The sequence below is a fragment of the Ovis canadensis genome, chromosome 2, assembly GCF_042477335.2.
Source record: "Ovis canadensis isolate MfBH-ARS-UI-01 breed Bighorn chromosome 2, ARS-UI_OviCan_v2, whole genome shotgun sequence".
In the NCBI taxonomy this organism is placed as follows: Eukaryota; Metazoa; Chordata; class Mammalia; order Artiodactyla; family Bovidae; genus Ovis; species Ovis canadensis.
Genome location: NC_091246.1, coordinates 112,669,465 through 112,688,287, shown reverse-complemented (window position 1 = coordinate 112,688,287; position 18,823 = coordinate 112,669,465). Strand labels below are relative to the sequence as shown.

At 52.0% G+C, this 18,823-nt stretch overlaps 1 protein-coding gene across 4 annotated transcripts in view; it reads left to right on the top strand.

The window, feature by feature from the left end:
* Positions 1–18,823, top strand: part of PALLD (palladin, cytoskeletal associated protein) — a 376,038-nt gene that overhangs the window by 182,976 nt on the left and 174,239 nt on the right. For all 4 annotated transcript variants that reach the window (XM_069576798.1, XM_069576797.1, XM_069576796.1 and 1 more), the window contains 2 exons: positions 12,575–12,694; positions 15,158–15,467. In XM_069576798.1, coding sequence (XP_069432899.1) covers positions 12,575–12,694; positions 15,158–15,467 — 430 coding nt within the window. The remainder of the gene's footprint in view (positions 1–12,574; positions 12,695–15,157; positions 15,468–18,823) is intronic.

Here is an 18,823-nt window from a genome sequence, read left to right as displayed (position 1 = left end):
TTAGGATTCCTTTACTGGGAGGCAGACGTCTAACATTGACCTTGAAGTTGACTGATGCTTCCAGGGTACAAAACTCAACTTGTATTGAACCTTCTACTTTCCTTACGTTTAAGGATAGCTCCATCCCATGGACAGACCTGTGAGCTCTTCAGCCTTTCCGAATGTATGTAGGAACTGGCTTCCTCCCTGGCTATTTTTTAGCCGCTGTTCAATGGAGAGGAGATAAATTTTGTTAAAGGACTGGGTTGAGGGTGGTCTCCAAATGCCGAGATGTAAGATGGCTGAGATTCAGAATGCATCCAGCCTGCCCCCACTTCCTGACCCGCGCACCCTTGTGCTCTCCTCCCTGGCTGGCCTCTTCCCTTCCTTTCTTTCCCCGTTTGCCCCCTCACTTATTTATATGTCTGTTTTTCTCTTCTCTTCATTCTCCTTCCTTTCTCTTATTCGTGGGTAAGATGAAGACCTGGAAATGAGACTGAAATTCACTGGTGCCGGTTGGCAGCCCCTGCAGGGGTTAGATGTTTAGATAAAGAAGGAAATAGCCGATTCCCTCCAGTTGTGTTACACAACGGAAGCAGGTTTTTCTCATCACTCCCGGGCTGTGTCAGTCTGGCGTGTCTCCACTGCCTTCCTGTCTAGACAGAGGTCTGCCTGGATCCCCATCTCCTCAGCGGCTCAGGCCACAGCAGTCAGTGTGCTCAGGACCCACATGTCTCTCAGAGAGCCTGCCCCAGCCTCCTTGACATGCTGACCTTATCCTGATTGAGTCCTTCAGAGACCTGTGTATGGGGGGGCAGGGAGGGGGGCAGGGCACAGAAGACCCCTGTGACAGCTGTCAGCACCAGGCCCTGACTCAGCTGTCTGGAAATGGTCACAGACTGTGTTGAGTTACTCCTGCAGCATTGTCTCATGGCGTGCAAAATCCAAACTCAAAAGCGTGTCTTACTGGTTGGAGGATGGTGCCTGAGGAAGTGTGGCTTTCTGCTCACCAGGGCCACCCGCCTTCCTAGCTCCCGAGAGTGGAGTCCTCAGTCAGCATGTGAGTGAATGATGTTTTGTTACATGAAGTAAGGTGCTGAGTGGTCAGAGGGTGACTGTGAGCATGTTTGAATGCAGTTCCAGGTTAAGATGGTAGATTAAACAAAAGTGGGTTGGATAAAGCCTGTGGTTCCCAAACTGTGTGGCCAGACACCCCATGCACCACCCCTGCCTACAGAGGTGCTGGAGATGGTGGAGATTTTCAACAAAACAGTGAGACTTGACATATAGATAAGGACTGCTGGCTTGAGCGGAGCAGGCAATGGCACCCCACTCCAGTCCTCTTGCCTGGAAAATCCCATGGACAGAGGAGCCTGGTGGGCTGCAGTCCGTGGGGTCACTGAGAGTCAGACACGACTCAGTGACTTCACTTTCACTTTTCACTCTCATGCATTGGAGAAGGAAATGGCAACCCACTCCAGTGTTCTTGCCTGGGGGTCGCACGGAAGTCGGACACGCCTGAAGCGACGCGGCAGCAGCAGCAGCAGCAGCAGCAGCAGCTGGCTTGAGGCGGCTCTGCATCACGTTAGCCCATTCTATGTTCTCTTCGGTAACGTGGTTGTTGTTGTTAGTTGCTCAGTCATGTCCATTATTTTGTGACCCCATGGACTGCAGCACACCAGGCTTCCCTGTCCTTCACCATCTTCTGGAGCTTGCTCAAACTCATGTCCATTGAGTCGGTGATGCCATCCAACCAGCTCATCCTCTGTCGCCCCCTTCTCCTCCTGCCTTCAGTCTTTCCCAGCATCAGGGTCTTTTCCAGTGAGTCAACTCTTCACATCAGGTGGCCTAAGTATCAGAGCTTCAGCCTCAGCGTCATTCCTTTGAACTTTGTGAAACAGTTTTTTTTGTGTGTGTGATGAAGACCAAGTCCTGGATGCAAACCAGTGTGGAGCATGAAAGGAGAGTGGCCGGTCCAGTGTGGACGTGAGAGGAGGGTGGGGGTCCAGTGTGGACATGAGAGGAGGGTGGGGGTCCACTGTGGACGTGAGAGGAGCGTGGGGGTCCAGTGTGGACATGAGAGGAGGGTGGGGGTCCATGAGAGGAGGGTGGGGGGTCCAGTGTGGACGTGAGAGGAGGGTGGGGGGTCCATGAGAGGAGGGTGGGGGGTCCAGTGTGGACGTGAGAGGAGGGTGGGGGTCCGGTGTGGACATGAGAGGAGGGTGGGGGTCCATGAGAGGAGGGTGGGGGGGGTCCATGAGAGGAGGGTGGGGGTCCAGTGTGGACATGAGAGGAGGGTGGGGGGGTCCAGTGTGGACATGAGAGGAGGGTGGGGGTCCATGAGAGGAGGGTGGGGGTCCATGAGAGGAGGGTGGGGGTCCAGTGTGGACATGAGAGGAGGGTGGGGGTCCATGAGAGGAGGGTGGGGGTCCATGAGAGGAGGGTGGGGGTCCAGTGTGACATGAGAGGAGGGTGGGGGTCCATGAGAGGAGGGTGGGGGTCCATGAGAGGAGGGTGGGGGTCCATGAGAGGAGGGTGGGGGTCCAGTGTGGACATGAGAGGAGGGTGGGGGTCCATGAGAGGAGGGTGGGGGGTCCATGAGAGGAGGGTGGGGGTCCAGTGTGGACATGAGAGGAGGGTGGGGGGGTCCAGTGTGGACATGAGAGGAGGGTGGGGGTCCATGAGAGGAGGGTGGGGGTCCATGAGAGGAGGGTGGGGGTCCATGAGAGGAGGGTGGCGGGTCCAGTGTGGACGTGAGAGGAGGGTGGGGGTCCATGAGAGGAGGGTGGGGGGGTCCAGTGTGGACATGAGAAGAGGGTCGGGGTCCATGAGAGGAGGGTGGGGGTCCATGAGAGGAGGGTGGAGGTCCAGTGTGGACATGAGAGGAGGGTGGGGGTCCATGAGAGGAGGGTGAGTGGTCCAGTGTGGACGTGAGAGGGTGGGGGTCCAGTGTGGACGTGATAGGAGGGTGGGGGTCCAGTGTAGACGTGAGAGGAAGGTGGGGTGGGTCCATGAGAGGAGGGTGGGAGTCCAGTATGGACGTGAGAGGAGAGTCAGGGGTCCATGAGAGGAGCGTGCGGGTCTGGCGCGGACGTGAGAGGAGCGTGGGGGTCCGGCATGGACGTGAGAGAAGCATTGGGGTCCGGCGTGGACCTGAGAGGAGCGTGGGGGTCCGGTGTGGATGGGAGAGGAGCGTGGGGGTCCGTTGTGGACAGGAGGAGGGTCACTGGTCCAGCGAGACTCCAGGAGAAGTTGTGCCATGGTCCAGGGCTGAGCACACGTACACACATACACTCATACGCATGAGTGATCATGGTGACTTAAAAGTAAACTACTGATATTTTCTTCAATTTATGTGTATTTTTAAAAACAGTAACTTCTTAAGACCTAGATATTATTACATTCTTGGTAAGAACTACTTAGCAAACAGGACTGTTCCCTGCATCTTTTGGTTTGGAACACAATGAAAAATTGCTGAAACACTTAGGGTCTTGTGAACTAAGAAAGTCTGCTTTAATGTCTGGGGAGTGAGGGAAAGTCTTGAAGCAGGAGACAGAAGGACCATGTCACTCTGAGGACCTGAGACCTGCCTCCGCCCCTCGACCCATTACCCTAGCCTTGGGAAGGCCGGCTGGGCCGAGGTGCTGGGGCTCCTCTCTGGACAATTGGAACACCCTGAAAGAAGAAAAACCCTCCCGTGACAATCCAGGAGTTTCTCCAACACAGAAGCAGCTACGGAAGGCCCAGGTGCCCAGTGCTCTCTGCTGCTCCGAGCTTCCACACGGCTCAGAACCATGAGGATGGGAAGAGATCAAAGCCGCATGGAGAAACTGCCCTCTGGGATGGTACAGAAAAGCAGGATCAGCTCCCCAGAATGCAGCGTGGAGGCAGCAGACGCACTAAGAGAAATCGTGAAACAGCACCGCTGTCGTCAGAGAGACAAGAGAATCGGCGCATCCAGGAAGCAAAACTAAAAATACAAGAGCTGGGAGGAGGGGAGGGTGTTCAGAAAATGAGGAGTTCGTGGAATGAAAAGACTAGGAACAGAAACAAAAGCTGGGAAAATGTCTGACAAAGGAGGAGGAAAAGACAGGAGGGATGTAAGAGAGAAAAGGAATGAAAATCAGACGGTAGAGACCCGCCCGGGTGGACCGCACATTCGCAACTAGGATTCCAGGAGGCGAGGACGAAGGGGAGGGATTATCAGCGAGATACTATGTTTATTCCCCAAACTGGAGGCAGTCAGTGTCCAGACCGAAGGGGCCCTGAGCGCACAATGTGTCTAGACACACTGATGGCCACGCGTCGTGTGAAGTCACAGGCCCCGGGATGAGACCATGATCGCCCCACACCCGAGGAGGCAGCCTCGGCGCACAGCAGTACGTGGATCAGAGAGCCCGGGGCTCTGAGCGGGCCCACAGCACACAGAGGTGAGGCAGGCCTTCCACGTGCTGCTGTGATGTGACGTCCAGCGCAGAGCCGGACCCCAGGCGAGCCTCTGGCTCCACGCAGAGCAGCACTCGGGATCTGTCAGACTTGCATGCAAGGACTGCCCCGCACCACCTGTCTGCAGGGTGTGCTCCTGGCAGCGAGAGCGCTCACCGGCCGGAGCGAGGCGCAGGGCAGGAAGGAGCGCGACAGCAAAGGCGAGCAGAGCTGGGGGCACCCACAGGGCACAGCCACATTGGGGTGTGACGAGGGCAGACACAGTGCGGCGTTCCCCACTCAGAGCTCAGGGCCAGTGCCCGTCTCCTGCTCTGACGACAGATGATGGGGGAGGCTGGTGAACTGACCCCAGGTCGCATCTCTGCTTGGCCTGACCCCCATCCGTGCCTGCAGAATCAGCTGGGAGCACGCATGTGCCTGCTTGTGGACGTGCTCTGATCTGACCCAGAGCTGAGAGCAGAAAGTCGGCCGGGTTAAACGTCAAAGCAGTCACGTGACAGACGCAGACCCCCGCCAGGTCTTCTGGCCAGCTGTCCCACTCCTGCCCGTGCTCAGCCCCTCCACACAAGCCACCACCCAGCCAGGAGCCCCAGATTTCCCAGGAGACCCTGCGGCCTTGACCACTCGGGACCCCTGTGTGCTTCGGTAAACACCTGGGGAAGCTCAAGTTTTTTCTGACAGTGGCAAGTTTGCCTTTTCTTTACATGACGAGATAAATGCTTGTGCTCAGTCGTGTCTGACTTTTTCAGGTGCCATGGACTGGGACCCCCGCAGACTCCTCTGTCCATAGGATTTTCTCAGCGAGAATACTGGAGTGGGTTGCCATTTTCTTCTCCAAAATGCTTGTTAGTCAGCATTTAAAAACTAAGTGAAGTCAGAGAAAAATGAGTATCATATGACGTCACTCATGTGAAATCTAAAATAATGATGAAAATGAACTTATTTGCATAACAGAAATAGTCACAGATGTAGAAAACAAGCTTACGGTTACCAAAGGAGAAGGAGGCTGGGAAGGGGTAAGTTGGGAGATCGGGGCTGACATGCACACACCGCTCTATGTAAGGTAGGTAACCGTCACAGCCCTGCTGGGTAGCATGGGGAGCTCTGCTCGGCGCCGCAGCAGCCTGTGTGGGAAAATGACCTAACGGGAGGGGGAGTGTGTGCATGTGTAGCTGACTAACTCTACTGGACCCCGAAACCGACACGACACGCCGACCGACGGCACTCCAGTCAAAATAAATCACAAAGTGAAACTAAAGGTCACACTCCTGAAGGAACTAGAGATAGGTGGTAAACATACAGGGAAATCAAACGGAAAGGAAGATTCAGCTGGGGTGGGTGTTGGCGAGCATTTCTAAAGAACTGGTCATCTTTCTTTTCTTAGATTTATTGATGAGTCTGCTGGGGTTCATTTCACTGTTACTCCCTAATCTATGCATTTTTATTTTTTAAAATTTTTTATTGAAGTGTAGTTGATTTATGATGTTAGTTTTTGCTGTATGTTAAAGTGATCCAGTTCCATATACATATATATCTGTTCTTCTCATATTCTTTTCCATTATGATTTATCACAGGAAGTCCTTTAAAAAATGTATATGTCTTATAGTTGATTCAGTCTTAAACACTGAATCACATCTTGCCAACTTTAGTCCAGAGTCCTTTTTATTATTATTATTAATAGTTACGTTAGCCAAATTATGTGGTTTGGAAGGTAAAAGCTGCATTTTATTTTTAGTTAGCCTGGACCCCAAAGCGGGAAAAAAAAAAGGACTGTGAAGGAAGACATTTATGAAGACATCCCCTGGTTACCCAGAGGATCCAGTAATATAATCCATGCTGCTTCCTCATTTTATGTTTCTGCGAACAAAATTGTTTTGTTTGTATTTGATGAAGAGTTAAGCATGCCCAAGAAGTTGAATGAAATTTGGGATTAACCTCTGACAGGTAGTTATGTGATTAAGTAACTTTTAAGTAATGGTAAAAAAGACAGAATTTACCACCAGCAAAAAGATTTCTGATTTAGTAAGTTGTTATATGTCTTCAAATCAAAGCTTTCCAGTTAGGAAAACTGGATTCAAATAGATCATAATTAGAGTCATTAGTAAGTTTAAACTTTTCCGTTTTTTAAAAGGACAGTTTTTTTAATACAAGCAAATGAGCCTCTGTCTTTGAGACAAGCAGTCATTTCCTAATTCCCATCCCTCACCAAAGTGTACTTCGCGGACATCTTACGGTCTTTGTTCGAAGACCCTCCCGGGAGAGAGCTGGGTGCAGCAGCCGGGCTTGTGCCCTGTCTTCCTGGCTTTCTTCTTCCCGTAATGTCGGAAGCGTACAAGCCAAGGTGCTGCTTTCTCAGCAAAACATGAGCCCGTTGTCACTTTCGACTAAAGCTTTATTGTGTAAAAGTCCCTGAGACATGGCAATGTCTGAAGATAACCCAAAGAACGTGCTCGTGCTTTTTTATTCTGACTTTTTTGTTTTGTGTGTAAACTGTCCAGTCGGTCATCAGCTCTATGCATGAATATACCTCATTTTGTGCAGAAGTGTTCCTGAGAATTTCTGGAGAATGAAGTTTGTTGAGTTGGATTTGAAACACGAAGCCTTTTCATTCTCTGAAGGGTCCTCTGGGTGAGAAGGGGCAGCTGTATAAATAAGCTGGGGCTTTCTTAAAATGGCATGACTTTAAAAAAAAAATCACAAAATTGTAGATAACATAAGAAGGTACTCTGAGAGTTGATGAGGTCATTGCTCCCAGGTCAATTTCTCTCATCCCTGCTAGGTAAGATTTTATACTGATATAAAAGGTACATTTACAGCACAGCATTGTATGAACTGTAACCACTGTGCTTGCAAGGAAAGCTTCTCAGGCATTTCTCTGTCTCTAGGAGCTCCATCTTCCAGGACAGTGCAATGGGGAGGGGGGCATGGGTGCCTAGCAGCAAATGCTGCTGAGCCCACCTCCCAGAGAATGGCCAGGACAGGGTGGAGGGTGGGGGGTTTTCCCCAAATCCCCGTACACTGGGCTGTCCATCTCTTCTCCTACCGGCAGAGCCATGTGACAGTGCCCTTGGGGCTGGACTGGCATCCTTCCAGTGTGTCTGGTACCTGGAGGACACAGAGCCCACCTGCTCGTGCAGGTAGGTTTGCAGTGAGCTACTTGGACAGTGAGAGTAATTCGGATGTTCAGATCCAAGAAACTCCCCCTTTCCCACCTTTCACAGCTTCATTTCCGTTGAGTTCCCCATCTCCTGGACGAGGAGCAAACACAGAACACCTAAAGGCCTTGTGCTGAGGAGCTCCTGGGAGGCAGGGCGTGACCTTCAGCGTTTTGGCCTCAACGTTAATTAACTGTGACTTTGGGAGGATCCCTTGGGACCTTGCCCAAAGGAATGAGCAATTTGAACTAGTCCTTGTAGCCCAGATTTATTTGTTCAGTTTACAAATCCCCAGTCCCTGATGCACTTCCGGATAAATCTGACTTTCTCCAGGATTTGTCTCCTGATGCACTTCCGGATAAATCTGACTTTCTCCAGGATTTGTCTCCTGATGCACTTCCGGATAAATCTGACTTTCTCCAGGATTTGTCTTACGTGACTCCTCCCCCCTCCCCCCCACCGACTGGAATTGTTTCTAGCTTCGTGTCTTTCTTGTCAGTGGGGAGCCTGGACGTGTGCGCAGTGCAGTCAGGACACACAGGGCACCCTCCGCCTGCTCCCTGTCACCCTCCCATTCTGGCCACTGAGCCTGGACATCAGTGATAGTCGTGTGTTATAAACGCTCTCAAGCCTTTCCCTGAAAACCCTTTCCTAATACGCCAAACAGCTCCATCTCACAGGATTCCTTGGTTTTTGAGCCAGGAACTCCAGTAAGCCTCCTAGGGCAGTGTTTTTAAACTGTGGATCATGACCTATGAAAGTGGATGGCAACCCCCCATTCATTTAAAACAAACTAGAAGAGAAAATGCATAGTGCCCAGCATTTTCCCACTATTGGTAGCACAGGAAGTCTTCAATGATACCATTATTTCAAAAAGGGAAAATAATTTTGTTTGTTGAAAGAAAGTCGTACGTTATTAAGAAGTCAGCATATCTTGTGATTGAAATCAAGGTCAACAAGCTCTCTTGGGATGTAAAGGAAGACATACTCTCATTTTATTTACTGGTTTATTGGTCTACTTTTTATTTACTTCTTTTTCGTTTTCGCTGTGTTGGATCTCTGTTGGACTTTTCTCTAGCAGCATTGACGGCGGGGTGGCAGGATCCTGCGCTCTAGCTGCAGTGCTCAGGTTTCTCATTGCAGGGACTTCTCTTGTTTCTGAGGATGGCCTCTAGAGCAGTTGGGAGTTAGCATTTGTGGTCGCCAGGCTCTAGAGCACAGGCTGAATAACTGGGACACACAGGCTTGATCGAACCCATGTCTCCTGCACTGGCAGGCAGGTCCTTTACCACGGAGCCGCAAGGAAGCCGTAATTGGCCTACGTTTACCTATCCTACTTCTGTTGGTGTGGGAAAGTTGAGAGATGTCATTCTAATAAATAGCAGTGTTGTTATTATAAGATCAGTTCAGTTCAGTCGCTCAGTCGTGTCTGACTCTTTGCGACCCCTTGAATCGCAGCACGCCAGGCCTCCCTGTCCATCACCAATTCCCGGAGTTCACTCAGACTCATGTCCTTTGAGTCGGTGATGCCATCCAGCCATCTCATCCTCTGTCGTCCCCTTCTCCTCCTGCCCCCAATCCCTCGCAGCATCAGAGTCTTTTCCAATGAGTCAACTCTTCGCATGAGGTGGCCAAAGTACTGGAGTTTCAGCTTTAGCATCATTCCTTCCAAAGAAATCCCAGGGTTGATCTCCTTCAGAATGGACTGGTTGGATCTCCTCTCAGTCCAAGGGACTCTCAAGTCTTCTCCAACACCACAGTTCAAAAGCATCAATTCTTCGGTGCTCAGCCGCCTTCACAGTCCAACTCTCACATCCATACATGAAAAAACTGGAAAAACCACAGCCTTGGCTAGACAGACCTTTGTTGGCAAAGTAATGTCTCTGCTTTTGAATATACTATCTAGATTGCTCATAACTTTCCTTCCAAGGAGTAAGTGTCTTTTAATTTCATGGCTGCAATCACCATCTGCAGTGATTTTGGAGCCCCAAAAAATAAAGTCTGACACTGTTTCCACTGTTTCCCCATCTATTTCCGATGAAGTAATGGGACCAGATGCCATGATCTTCGTTTTCTGAATGTTGAGCTTTAAGCCAACTTTTTCACTCTCCTCTTTCACTTTCATCAAGAGGCTTTTTAGTTCCTCTTCACTTCCTGCCATAAGGGTGGTGTCATCTGCACATCGGAGGTTATTGATATTTCTCCTGGCAATCTTGATTCCAGCTTGTGCTTCTTCCAGTCCAGCGTTTCTCATGATGTACTCTGCATATAAGTTAAATAAGCAGGGTGACAGTATACAGCGTTGACGTACTCCTTTTCCTATTTGGAACCAGTCTCAGTACTTCTTATAAACCCACTGTGTTTACAGCATAAATTGTTTTGAGGCCAGTTTGCTAATCTCATGCCTGATGGTTTACTCCAGGGGAGATGCCTTACTCTGAGCTCTGAGAAGTATGCCATCAGGGCTGTCAGAGGCAGGGAAGCGCGGCCCCCATCCAAGTCTGCCAGCTCTTGCTACAAGGCCCAGGGGCGCAGACACCAGTGCCTCCATGTGGCGACCACTGTGTGGCGCCTGACTCTGTGGTTCAGCCGTTTGCAGCTCTGTGGTCCACGCCGGGCTTGGCCCCCACCCCATGGGCGCACGTGGTGGGAGTGGCCAGCCTCCAGGGTAGCTGGGATGAGCCAGTGGTCTTGGGTGATGGGCAGTAGCCCATCTCAGCTTGGGGGACCCTGAGTTCCTGGTCACCAAGGGTCCATCAGGGCTCGCAGAGATGGAGCAGAGGGACAGGGCCCCTGAGACTTTCGCTCCAAAGGGACATCATTCCCACCACCCCCAGGTTAAAGCAGTTGCCAGGCCAGCTGAATCTCAGGACTGGGACAGAGCCCAGTGCAGGGGGGCCTGGGTGTTGGAGGGGAACCCCCAAGTCCCAGGACTGAGATAGGACTGCAGAGCCCCATGTGGGGGCCTAGGTGTAGGAGGGGAACCCCCAGATCCCAGGACTGAGGCAGGACTGCAGAGCCTGGTGTGTGTGGGGGGGGACTGGGTGTAGGAGGGGAACCCTCAGATCCTAGGGCTGGGACAGGACTACAGACCCCATATGAGGGGGGCCTGGATGTAGGAGGGGATCCCTCAGATCCCAGGCTGAGACAGGACTGCAGAGCCCAGTGCCCAGGGCCTGGGTGTCGGAGGGGAACCCCCAGATCCCAGGCTGAGACAGGACTGCAGAGCCCAGTGCCCAGGGCCTGGGTGTAGGAGGGGAACCCCCAGATCCCAGGCTGAGACAGGACTGCAGAACCCAGTGCCCAGGGCCTGGGTGTAGGAGGGGAACCCCCAGATCCCAGGCTGAGACAGGACTGCAAAGCCCAGGGCCTGGGTGTCGGAGGGGAACCCCCTGATACCAGGCTGAGACAGGACTGCAGAGCCCAGTGCCCAGGGCCTGGGTGTCGGAGGGGAACCCCCAGATCCCAGGCTTAGACAGGACTGCAGAGCCCAGTGCCCAGGGCCTGGGTGTCGGAGGGGAACCCCCAGATCCCAGGCTGGGACAGGACTGCAGAGCCCAGTGCCCAGGGCCTGGGTGTCGGAGGGGAACCCCCGATCGCAGGCCTGGGACAGGACTGCAGAGCCTGGTGTGGGGGGTGCCTGGGCTTGGGTGTCGGAGGAGCAGCCCCAGCCATTCCTACGAACAATCCACAGCACAGTCTCACATATTCCACATGATGTGGGATTGATCAGTGTCTGTGGGAATCAGAAATACACAAGGTTTCTTAACATTTACCAACACAGCCATCCTGTGTCATTGATGCAACATAGACAGTCACTCCATGTAATAATAGTTAATAGACTCCCCAAATGACAATGCATATTGTGCATACATTGATTAACTAGGAATAGCTACTACACTCTACATTAAGCTTCTTTTCAGCGAAACCACCGACAGTTCCTTATGACGCAGCAGTCACCCTAAGTCACCAGGCAGTGCCCTAAGCATAGTGCGTATCTCTTCACAACCATAGATGGTCATGAGAATGAAGTCTGGAGCCCTCCTTGGTTCAAATTCTGATTTTGCTGCTCGTGAACTGAGTGACTTTGGGTAAATCAGTTAGCCTTGCCATGCTTCAGCTTTCCTATCTGTAAAACAGGTTAATCATAGGAAATGTAACTTGCAGGGTTGGCATGAGGGTTAAATCTAAACTCATGTCTGTTCAGTGCTAATAGTGGTGCCTCGTGTTGGAGAAGGGCCTCTGTAACTGAACTGTTGTGATGGTTACCAGCATCGACCCTCATGACAGCCCTGTGATGGATGATTTATGAGTCATGGTCCATACAAGACCCCGAAGGTACATTCTCTTACTGTCTCCGTCTTTAGGTGAGAGGTGAACCAGAGTCACAAAGGCACCAGGTGGCAAGACCCTCATTCGTGCTCTGGTCTCTGGTCCCAGAGTCTGTGCTTCTCACCCCACAGAAGACAGCCACGCTGTGTAACAGTAGCTTCCAGAGTAACTGTCTGCAGTCAAACATTTCCCCGTTATGTTCTCTTTTCTCCATTGTTAGCTTCTCGGAGAAGCTTGATGTCCCCAGTAAGGGCTTCAGTTGAGCAGCTCTTTTGTTTTTGAGAAATTTCATGAGCATCAGCCAAACTAGGCAGGGCTGGCGTCTCCCACGTACCGAGTGTACGGGCACACGCTTTGCAAACCTCCTGTGTGCTCATCGCAGTACCCTCACGAGGAGCACATTATCCCTGTTATATAGGCGAAGAAGCCAAGACTGATGAAGACAGAGCTTAGCCACAATCACCAAGAATCTGTCTGATTCCAGAGCTTTGCCACCAGGTTGAACAGCTAAATTAAATGTCAAGAGATTGCACTGTGAATACTTCGTAAAGTGACCCCATGATAACTGCTACCAAATTTGCCTGGGTTAGAAGGCAGAAGTCTGGCTTAGGAGCAACCATGTGGGTGCCCTCTGATGAGTGACTCGGTTCTCTTCCTTCCAGAGGAGATCTGCACCCTGGTTATCGCAGAGACATTCCCCGAGGACGCTGGCATCTTCACCTGCTCGGCCAGCAATGATTACGGCTCAGCAGCCAGCACTGCCCAGCTGGTGGTCACCTCAGGTATGCCAGGTCCCCACTGCAGAAAGGACTGCCCAGAGGACCGCCTAGCCTCCAGGAGTCATGCTAAGAATCCGTGCTTCATCACAAAACAGAAGGCTGGGGTGGGGGGGCGGGGCGCTGGGAGGTGGGGGGGTGCGGCTGGGGACAGTGGTTGGGCAGTGGGAAACAAGAGCTGACAACACAGGGTGACGATAGTGTGGTGGGAGAACACACGTAGGCAGCTATTTCGGGTGTGTGTTCTCTGTCTTGGGAACAATGGAGCTGGCTGCCCGCGTCCTCCTGCCTACCGGCATGACGCGGGGATCGGGAGGCACCAGGGCGAGTCAGTCGCTGTTTAACCCTTCTCAGTAGACCCAGACAAGCAGCAGAGATCGTAGAAACCAGATTTCACTGGGAGCTGAGTCCTCCCAAACACTCAAGCAGCGCGTTTTATTGTTCAAACCAACCTCTGAGAATGTCGGGGCATTTTTGTAAACTCAGAAACTTAGCACTTAGGGAAAGCATGAAACCATTCTTTTCCTCTGTTTCTTTAATCTTTAGTTAACTGTTTTCTGGGGCTTCCCTCATGGCCCAGTAAAGAAGCTGCCTGCAATGCAGGAGACATGGGTTTAATCCCTGAGTGGGAAAGATTCCCTGGGGAAGGGAATAACAACCCACTCCAGTATTCGTGCCTGGAAAATTCCATGAATAGACGAGCCTGGTGGGCTATAGTCCATGGGGTCACAAAAGAGTCAAACATGAGTATTCTGCTATTATTAACTAGCCTTAGTTGGATTTTATGGCAATATTTCTGTTGTTTATTTTACAACGGTTATAAAATACCTCTTTGACCAAGGCGGCACCTAGCACCGCGGTCAGGAGGCAGTTGTCAGCTGGAGGTGGACTCAACAATGCTCTGGAAGTTTCAAAGGGATTTCTCTGGAAGCCAGCAAGCTGGTTGGTAGGGGGCGGCAGAGACACAGACAAACCAGTTTAGGGCGGTGGGAGGGATTCCTGATTCTTCATCCTCAGTAAGAAAGGAACTGTAAAGTTCTCCTTCACAGAGCTCTGCTGGCAGGACTGAGGACTCTGTTAACAGGAGGCTCCAGGGTTGTGATCAGAGCCGCAGAGAGGGCCACTATTTGATTTGGGGTTGAAGATGGCCCCAGTGAACGGCCCAGCACAGGTGCGCTGCTCTGATCATGCAGCCAAAGCTCCGCTCCACGTCTGTGTGACTGAGATTAGCAAGTAGTATTTCCCATTTTTCTCAGGGGTAAACCTACTCTCTGCCAAACGTGATCAAGAGCTGTTTTCAAGCTTTCTGCTCACCCCAGGGAGCATCCTCAGGACACTGCAGAAGCCCTGCTGGGTGCTGGGCGGGGCACAGGGTCCTCGGAAGACACACCGTTGTGTCAGGATGCTCTCCGTTCTCCACTGAGAGTAATGAGCAGTGTGTTCTGCACTGAGTCACAGCTGCAGCGGTCCTCTGAATGGGAAATAATTCCCTATGAGGTCTCGTAAGACATTTCCCCAAGAGCCTCGCTTGGCTTTAGGACAGACGAGTGAAGGAGTGAGTTCCCACTGCTCAGCACAGAGAACCTCTGTAGCCTGAGCTAAGCTCAGCGAAGCACGGGTAGGGTGTTCTAGGCTGAAACAGACAGGACGAAGTGGCGTCCGTTGACAGTGTTTGTGTGGTCTTTTTCTTTTTTAAATTTATTTAAAGTGAAGTTGCTCAGTCCCACTCTTTGCGACTCCATGGACTGTAGCCTACCAGGCTCCTCAGTCCATGGAATTTTCCAGGCAAGAGTACTGGAGTGGGTTGCCATTTCCTTCTCCAGAGGGATTTTCCTGACCCAGGGGTCGAACCCGGGTCTCCGCATTGCAGGCAGACGCTTTACCATCTGAGCCACCAGGGAAGCCCAGATTTATCTAATTGGAGGATAATTGCTTTACAGTATTGTGGTGGCTTTTGCCATACACTGACCTGAATCAGCCACTGGTGCACCTGTGTCCCCCCAATCCTGAACCCCCTCCCACCTCTGTCCCCACCCTATCCCCCAGGGTTGTCCCAGTGCACCAGCTTTGAGTGCCCTGCTTCACGCATCAAACTTGCACTGGTCATCTATTTTCCATATGATAATATACATGTTTCAGTGCTATTCTCTCAAATCATCCCACGCTTGCCTTTTCTCACAGAGTCCAAGAGTCTGTTCTTTACATCTCTGTCTCTTTTGCTGCCTTGCATATACGATCATCATTACCAGTAATCTGCTGCCATCTTTTTTTAGCTCCTGTTTGAAATTTGTTAATAACCTGGTAACTGGGGTCCCACTTGTGAGCCACCTGGGAGATGAAGTCCAGCCTGCCCCGCCCGGCCCCTCCGGCACTGTCCCGCAGCAGCCCCCGCCGGGCTCCAGGCTGTGGGTGGGCTAGGAAGGGGCTGGCCAGGCCGTCTCACCGAGTCCCCTCCTCTCCCTCCTTCAGCCAGCACAGACACCTGCGGCTACGACTCGGCAGGAGAGTCCGGCAGTGGCCACTTCCCGCTGCCCTCTCCCCTATGGGAGGCGAGCCCCTTCGAGCTGGTGGCGCAGAAGCCGGCGGACGCCCCTCCCGAGAGCAGCCCCGAGTCGGGGCTGAGCTCTGCTTCCGACAGGGAAGCCACCCGTGTGCACCCTACGCGCGGAGTGAACGGAGTGGTGAACGGCCGAGCCGACGGCGGCACCGCTCTCCCCAGCCCGTCCGCCCTGCCGTCCCCCGTGAAGGAGCCCCCGCCTCTGCTCGCCAAGCCCAAGCTGTGAGTACCCCGGCCGCACGCCCACGGTCCGGCCTCTGCCAGAGGCCCAGGAGCCAGACCTCCCCCGGGGCAAGGCCTCCTGCAGGCAGGTGTCCCGGCTGTGTGACCTTGCTACTCAATGGGGCCTCTGAAGTGTAACAAACACCCCAAAGCAGAGAAGTACGTGAGAGGCTTGGTTCAACCTGCCTTTTGCTAAAAACCATAGCTGGTTTCAGCTGCGAAGGTGTCCTGCCCCAGGGCAGAGGTGTCTTCAGAAGGTGGGGAAGGGCCTGCTGAGAGCTGGCCTCTGAAAATCACTGCCACTGTGTTAAGTGAAGGAGTCGGTGAGGAAACCTGACTAAGCACGGAGCCTGTGGCTGAAGGTGGAGGTTCCAGGTGTGGCAGGCTGCTGGAGGGGTGGAGGGAGGCTGCCTCTCCCAGCCCAAGCCGCTGGGTGCAGGGTTCCACGAGAGGCATGCTCCCACCCACACCACCTTCCTGCTTGGTTCCCACTGTTAAAAAAGGGTGGTGACGCGTGTATGTGCGGTTTGCGCTGGTGCCACCGGGGAGGGTGGTGGTGAACCCGTTAGAGTGTCAGTTAAAGGATCCCTCTGAGCAGAGCGGAGCTGAGTCCCTGCCCTGACGGAGGTCGGCGGGAGTCCTATCACTGAGGCCGTGTTTCCGTGGGGATGGACTCCACAGGGCCTGTGCTCCCCTCGCTGTCTGGCGGAGGGGTGTGCTGTGGGGCTGGAAGGCAGTCTCAGGACAGGAGTGACGGCTTCCTCCCCCTGCCTGTGGCTCATTGAGGGAACAGGCCAGTTTTCAGATTAGGATGGCATCTTACATTCGTTCATCACTTTATTGTTTATTGGGCAGTTTTGTGGGCATTATTAGACCACTCAAGTAACAAATCAGCCAGAGGAGTGCCTGAGTCAACAGATGGGCAGGCACTTCTGTGAAAGGAAACTTCTGCACTGCCCTGTATGGCAGCTTCAGAACTTGCTTTTATTATCTTTGACAATGAACACCTCAGGCTTCCTCCTGTATCTGCCGGGCACGTTTTGTGGGCGGTGGGCTGCTCAGTTGTGTACAGTAGCATGTTCCTCACCTAGACAAAGCCCCCCTGAGATGCGGGACAGGTCTCAGCAGCTCAGAGAGGCCATCTGAAGAGAGGCTTATGCCCCTGTAGCTCCAGCCCACTGAATTAATTGCCTCTGCCGTCTGCTTTTAGCTTTGCACCTGGAGTGTGTATTTGCAGTGCTTTGGATGAAGCAAGGGACCAGCCCTCCTAGGGCAGAGAGGGAAGATGTCCCCTGAGAAGACCTGCTGGCTCTTGAGTATAAATCACAGGAGAGCAAACAGAAGGAGCTGCTCACAGGCCTTGCAGCCTCCATATCTCAGGGGTTTCAGCAGCTCTTCAGCTCTGACTCAACTGTGTGGGGGGGGGGGGATGTCCATAAAAGATGGACGGAACACTTCTGTGGTTATTAAGAGCTACTTGAATGGCTCGGGCACAAGTTTGCAGACTGACATCATGATCTGCTTGCTAGTCAGGTGTTCAGTTTAAAGTCAAGTCCAGGGAAGGTGGATTTCAGTGTCTAAATTCCCTTCATGAGGAAACTGAGGGAAACTTGGTAGCTCAGAAGTCACGTCGCTGGTAGCAGGTTTTGTCCTGCTTTCTGTTTTCAAATCTTTGTGTGTAAGTGTGTCCTTAGATCGTCCATTCATCATGTCCATGTTGTATGAGTACCTTCCAGTTACTGCAGAGGAAATAATAGGTGATTGACCCTTCCAACATATTTATCAATTTTTAAATTTTCTTAGGAATTTTAGCACTTTTTAAAATTTTGTTTTCATCACAAAGTGAGTGTATGCTTGAAGTGGCAGGTCAAACAATACAGGAGTGGTTGAGGGAACCAGTGCCAAGGTCTGGTATGAGGCCTTCCACCCCTTTCTCTGTTATCTGAGAAGGTTGGCTCATTGTTTTAAAGGTTGTATCCATTGATAGGAATGCCGCTGAATGACATCTATAGATAATGTGGAATGATGTCCAGGGTGTCAGTGATTAATGTAACCACTATAAAATTCTTATAATAAGGAAAATTCTTATACATGTCTGTTTCTTTTCATACTTTGGGAAAAAGCGAAATTTTGCATATTTATGATTAGCAGTGGAAAAACTGGTCCACTCGAATCTTTTTTCATCAACCCAGGACTTTACTCCTTTTCATAGAAAAGGAGAGGCTTATATTTGGGGGGTGGGTAGGGAACTTTATGGCATACCATTCATCTGAATCATTTGTAACCAAAAAAATAGGGAACAATTAGGAGGGACTGAAAATAGTAGGAATTTAAATATTTACTCTTATTAAGTGAATCTGAAAAGGGTATTTTATTTGTTAGAGTCCTGAAAAGTGTCATTATTAGAAGGAAAATCTCTTTGTATTTTTCCTCTCAAATAGCTCAGTAGCAATCATGAGAGGGGGGAAAAAAAGACTAAAATGAAAAGATAGGAATGTCCTGAATTCCTTTCTGCAGCAAGATTCTAGAACGGAAACCCCCAGCACGGGTCTTGCCGCCCTCCCAGCCCCTGGCTGCGGTCTGCCTCTGCCCTGAGGGTGCACCCCGGCCCAGGGCTGTGGGCTCCCACGTTCACTCCCAAGGAGATGTCCTTGGCTCAGACTCTGCCCCTCTGGTGTGAGTTCCCTGGGGTTGAGCATGGCTGTTTAGTGAGTTCCAGGTGCCCACACACCTCACCATAGACCAGAGGGCACTTTCACTGCGCCCAGGGAAGCCGTGAGAGGGTCCGAGAGTCTCGGTGTCTGACACGCAGCGTCGTCCCTCGCAGTGCACAGGAGAGAAGTGGCGTGCGGCTGAAATCACAGTGCTTATCAGAGCAAAGGAGGAGGGAAGAAGGTAAACCAGCTTGTGAGCTGCTTGTCATGTTATCGTCCTTGTTCAGGGCCCGCCGAATAAGTCTACAAATGCTGCCTGAAGAGGCAAAAATACACCGCTCGGTTTGTTCATGGGAAACAAAATCCTGTCTCTTTATTCTTGCCGAAAAGCAGTCCCTGAAAGACACAGGCGTGTGGCATCTCCAGGGACAAACCTGGGGCGACCTCGGGGCCACACTGAGCAGGCGGCAGTGGAGAGCACAGAGAAGCAGGTCCTGTCCGCTCACCGAGCGCACCTCCTGCACCAGGCCCAGAGGCGTGGAAGGAGCGGATGCCGCTGTCAGACCCTGTTACTTCCTGCTTCTTTGATGTTCTTCCTCTTGTGCGGAAGGAGCCGATGAGGCATCCGAGAGGCGAGAGGCAGGGAGAGGACGGGAAGCCGGGGCACGTCCCTGTGCTGGACGCAGCACCGCTCCACCGGGA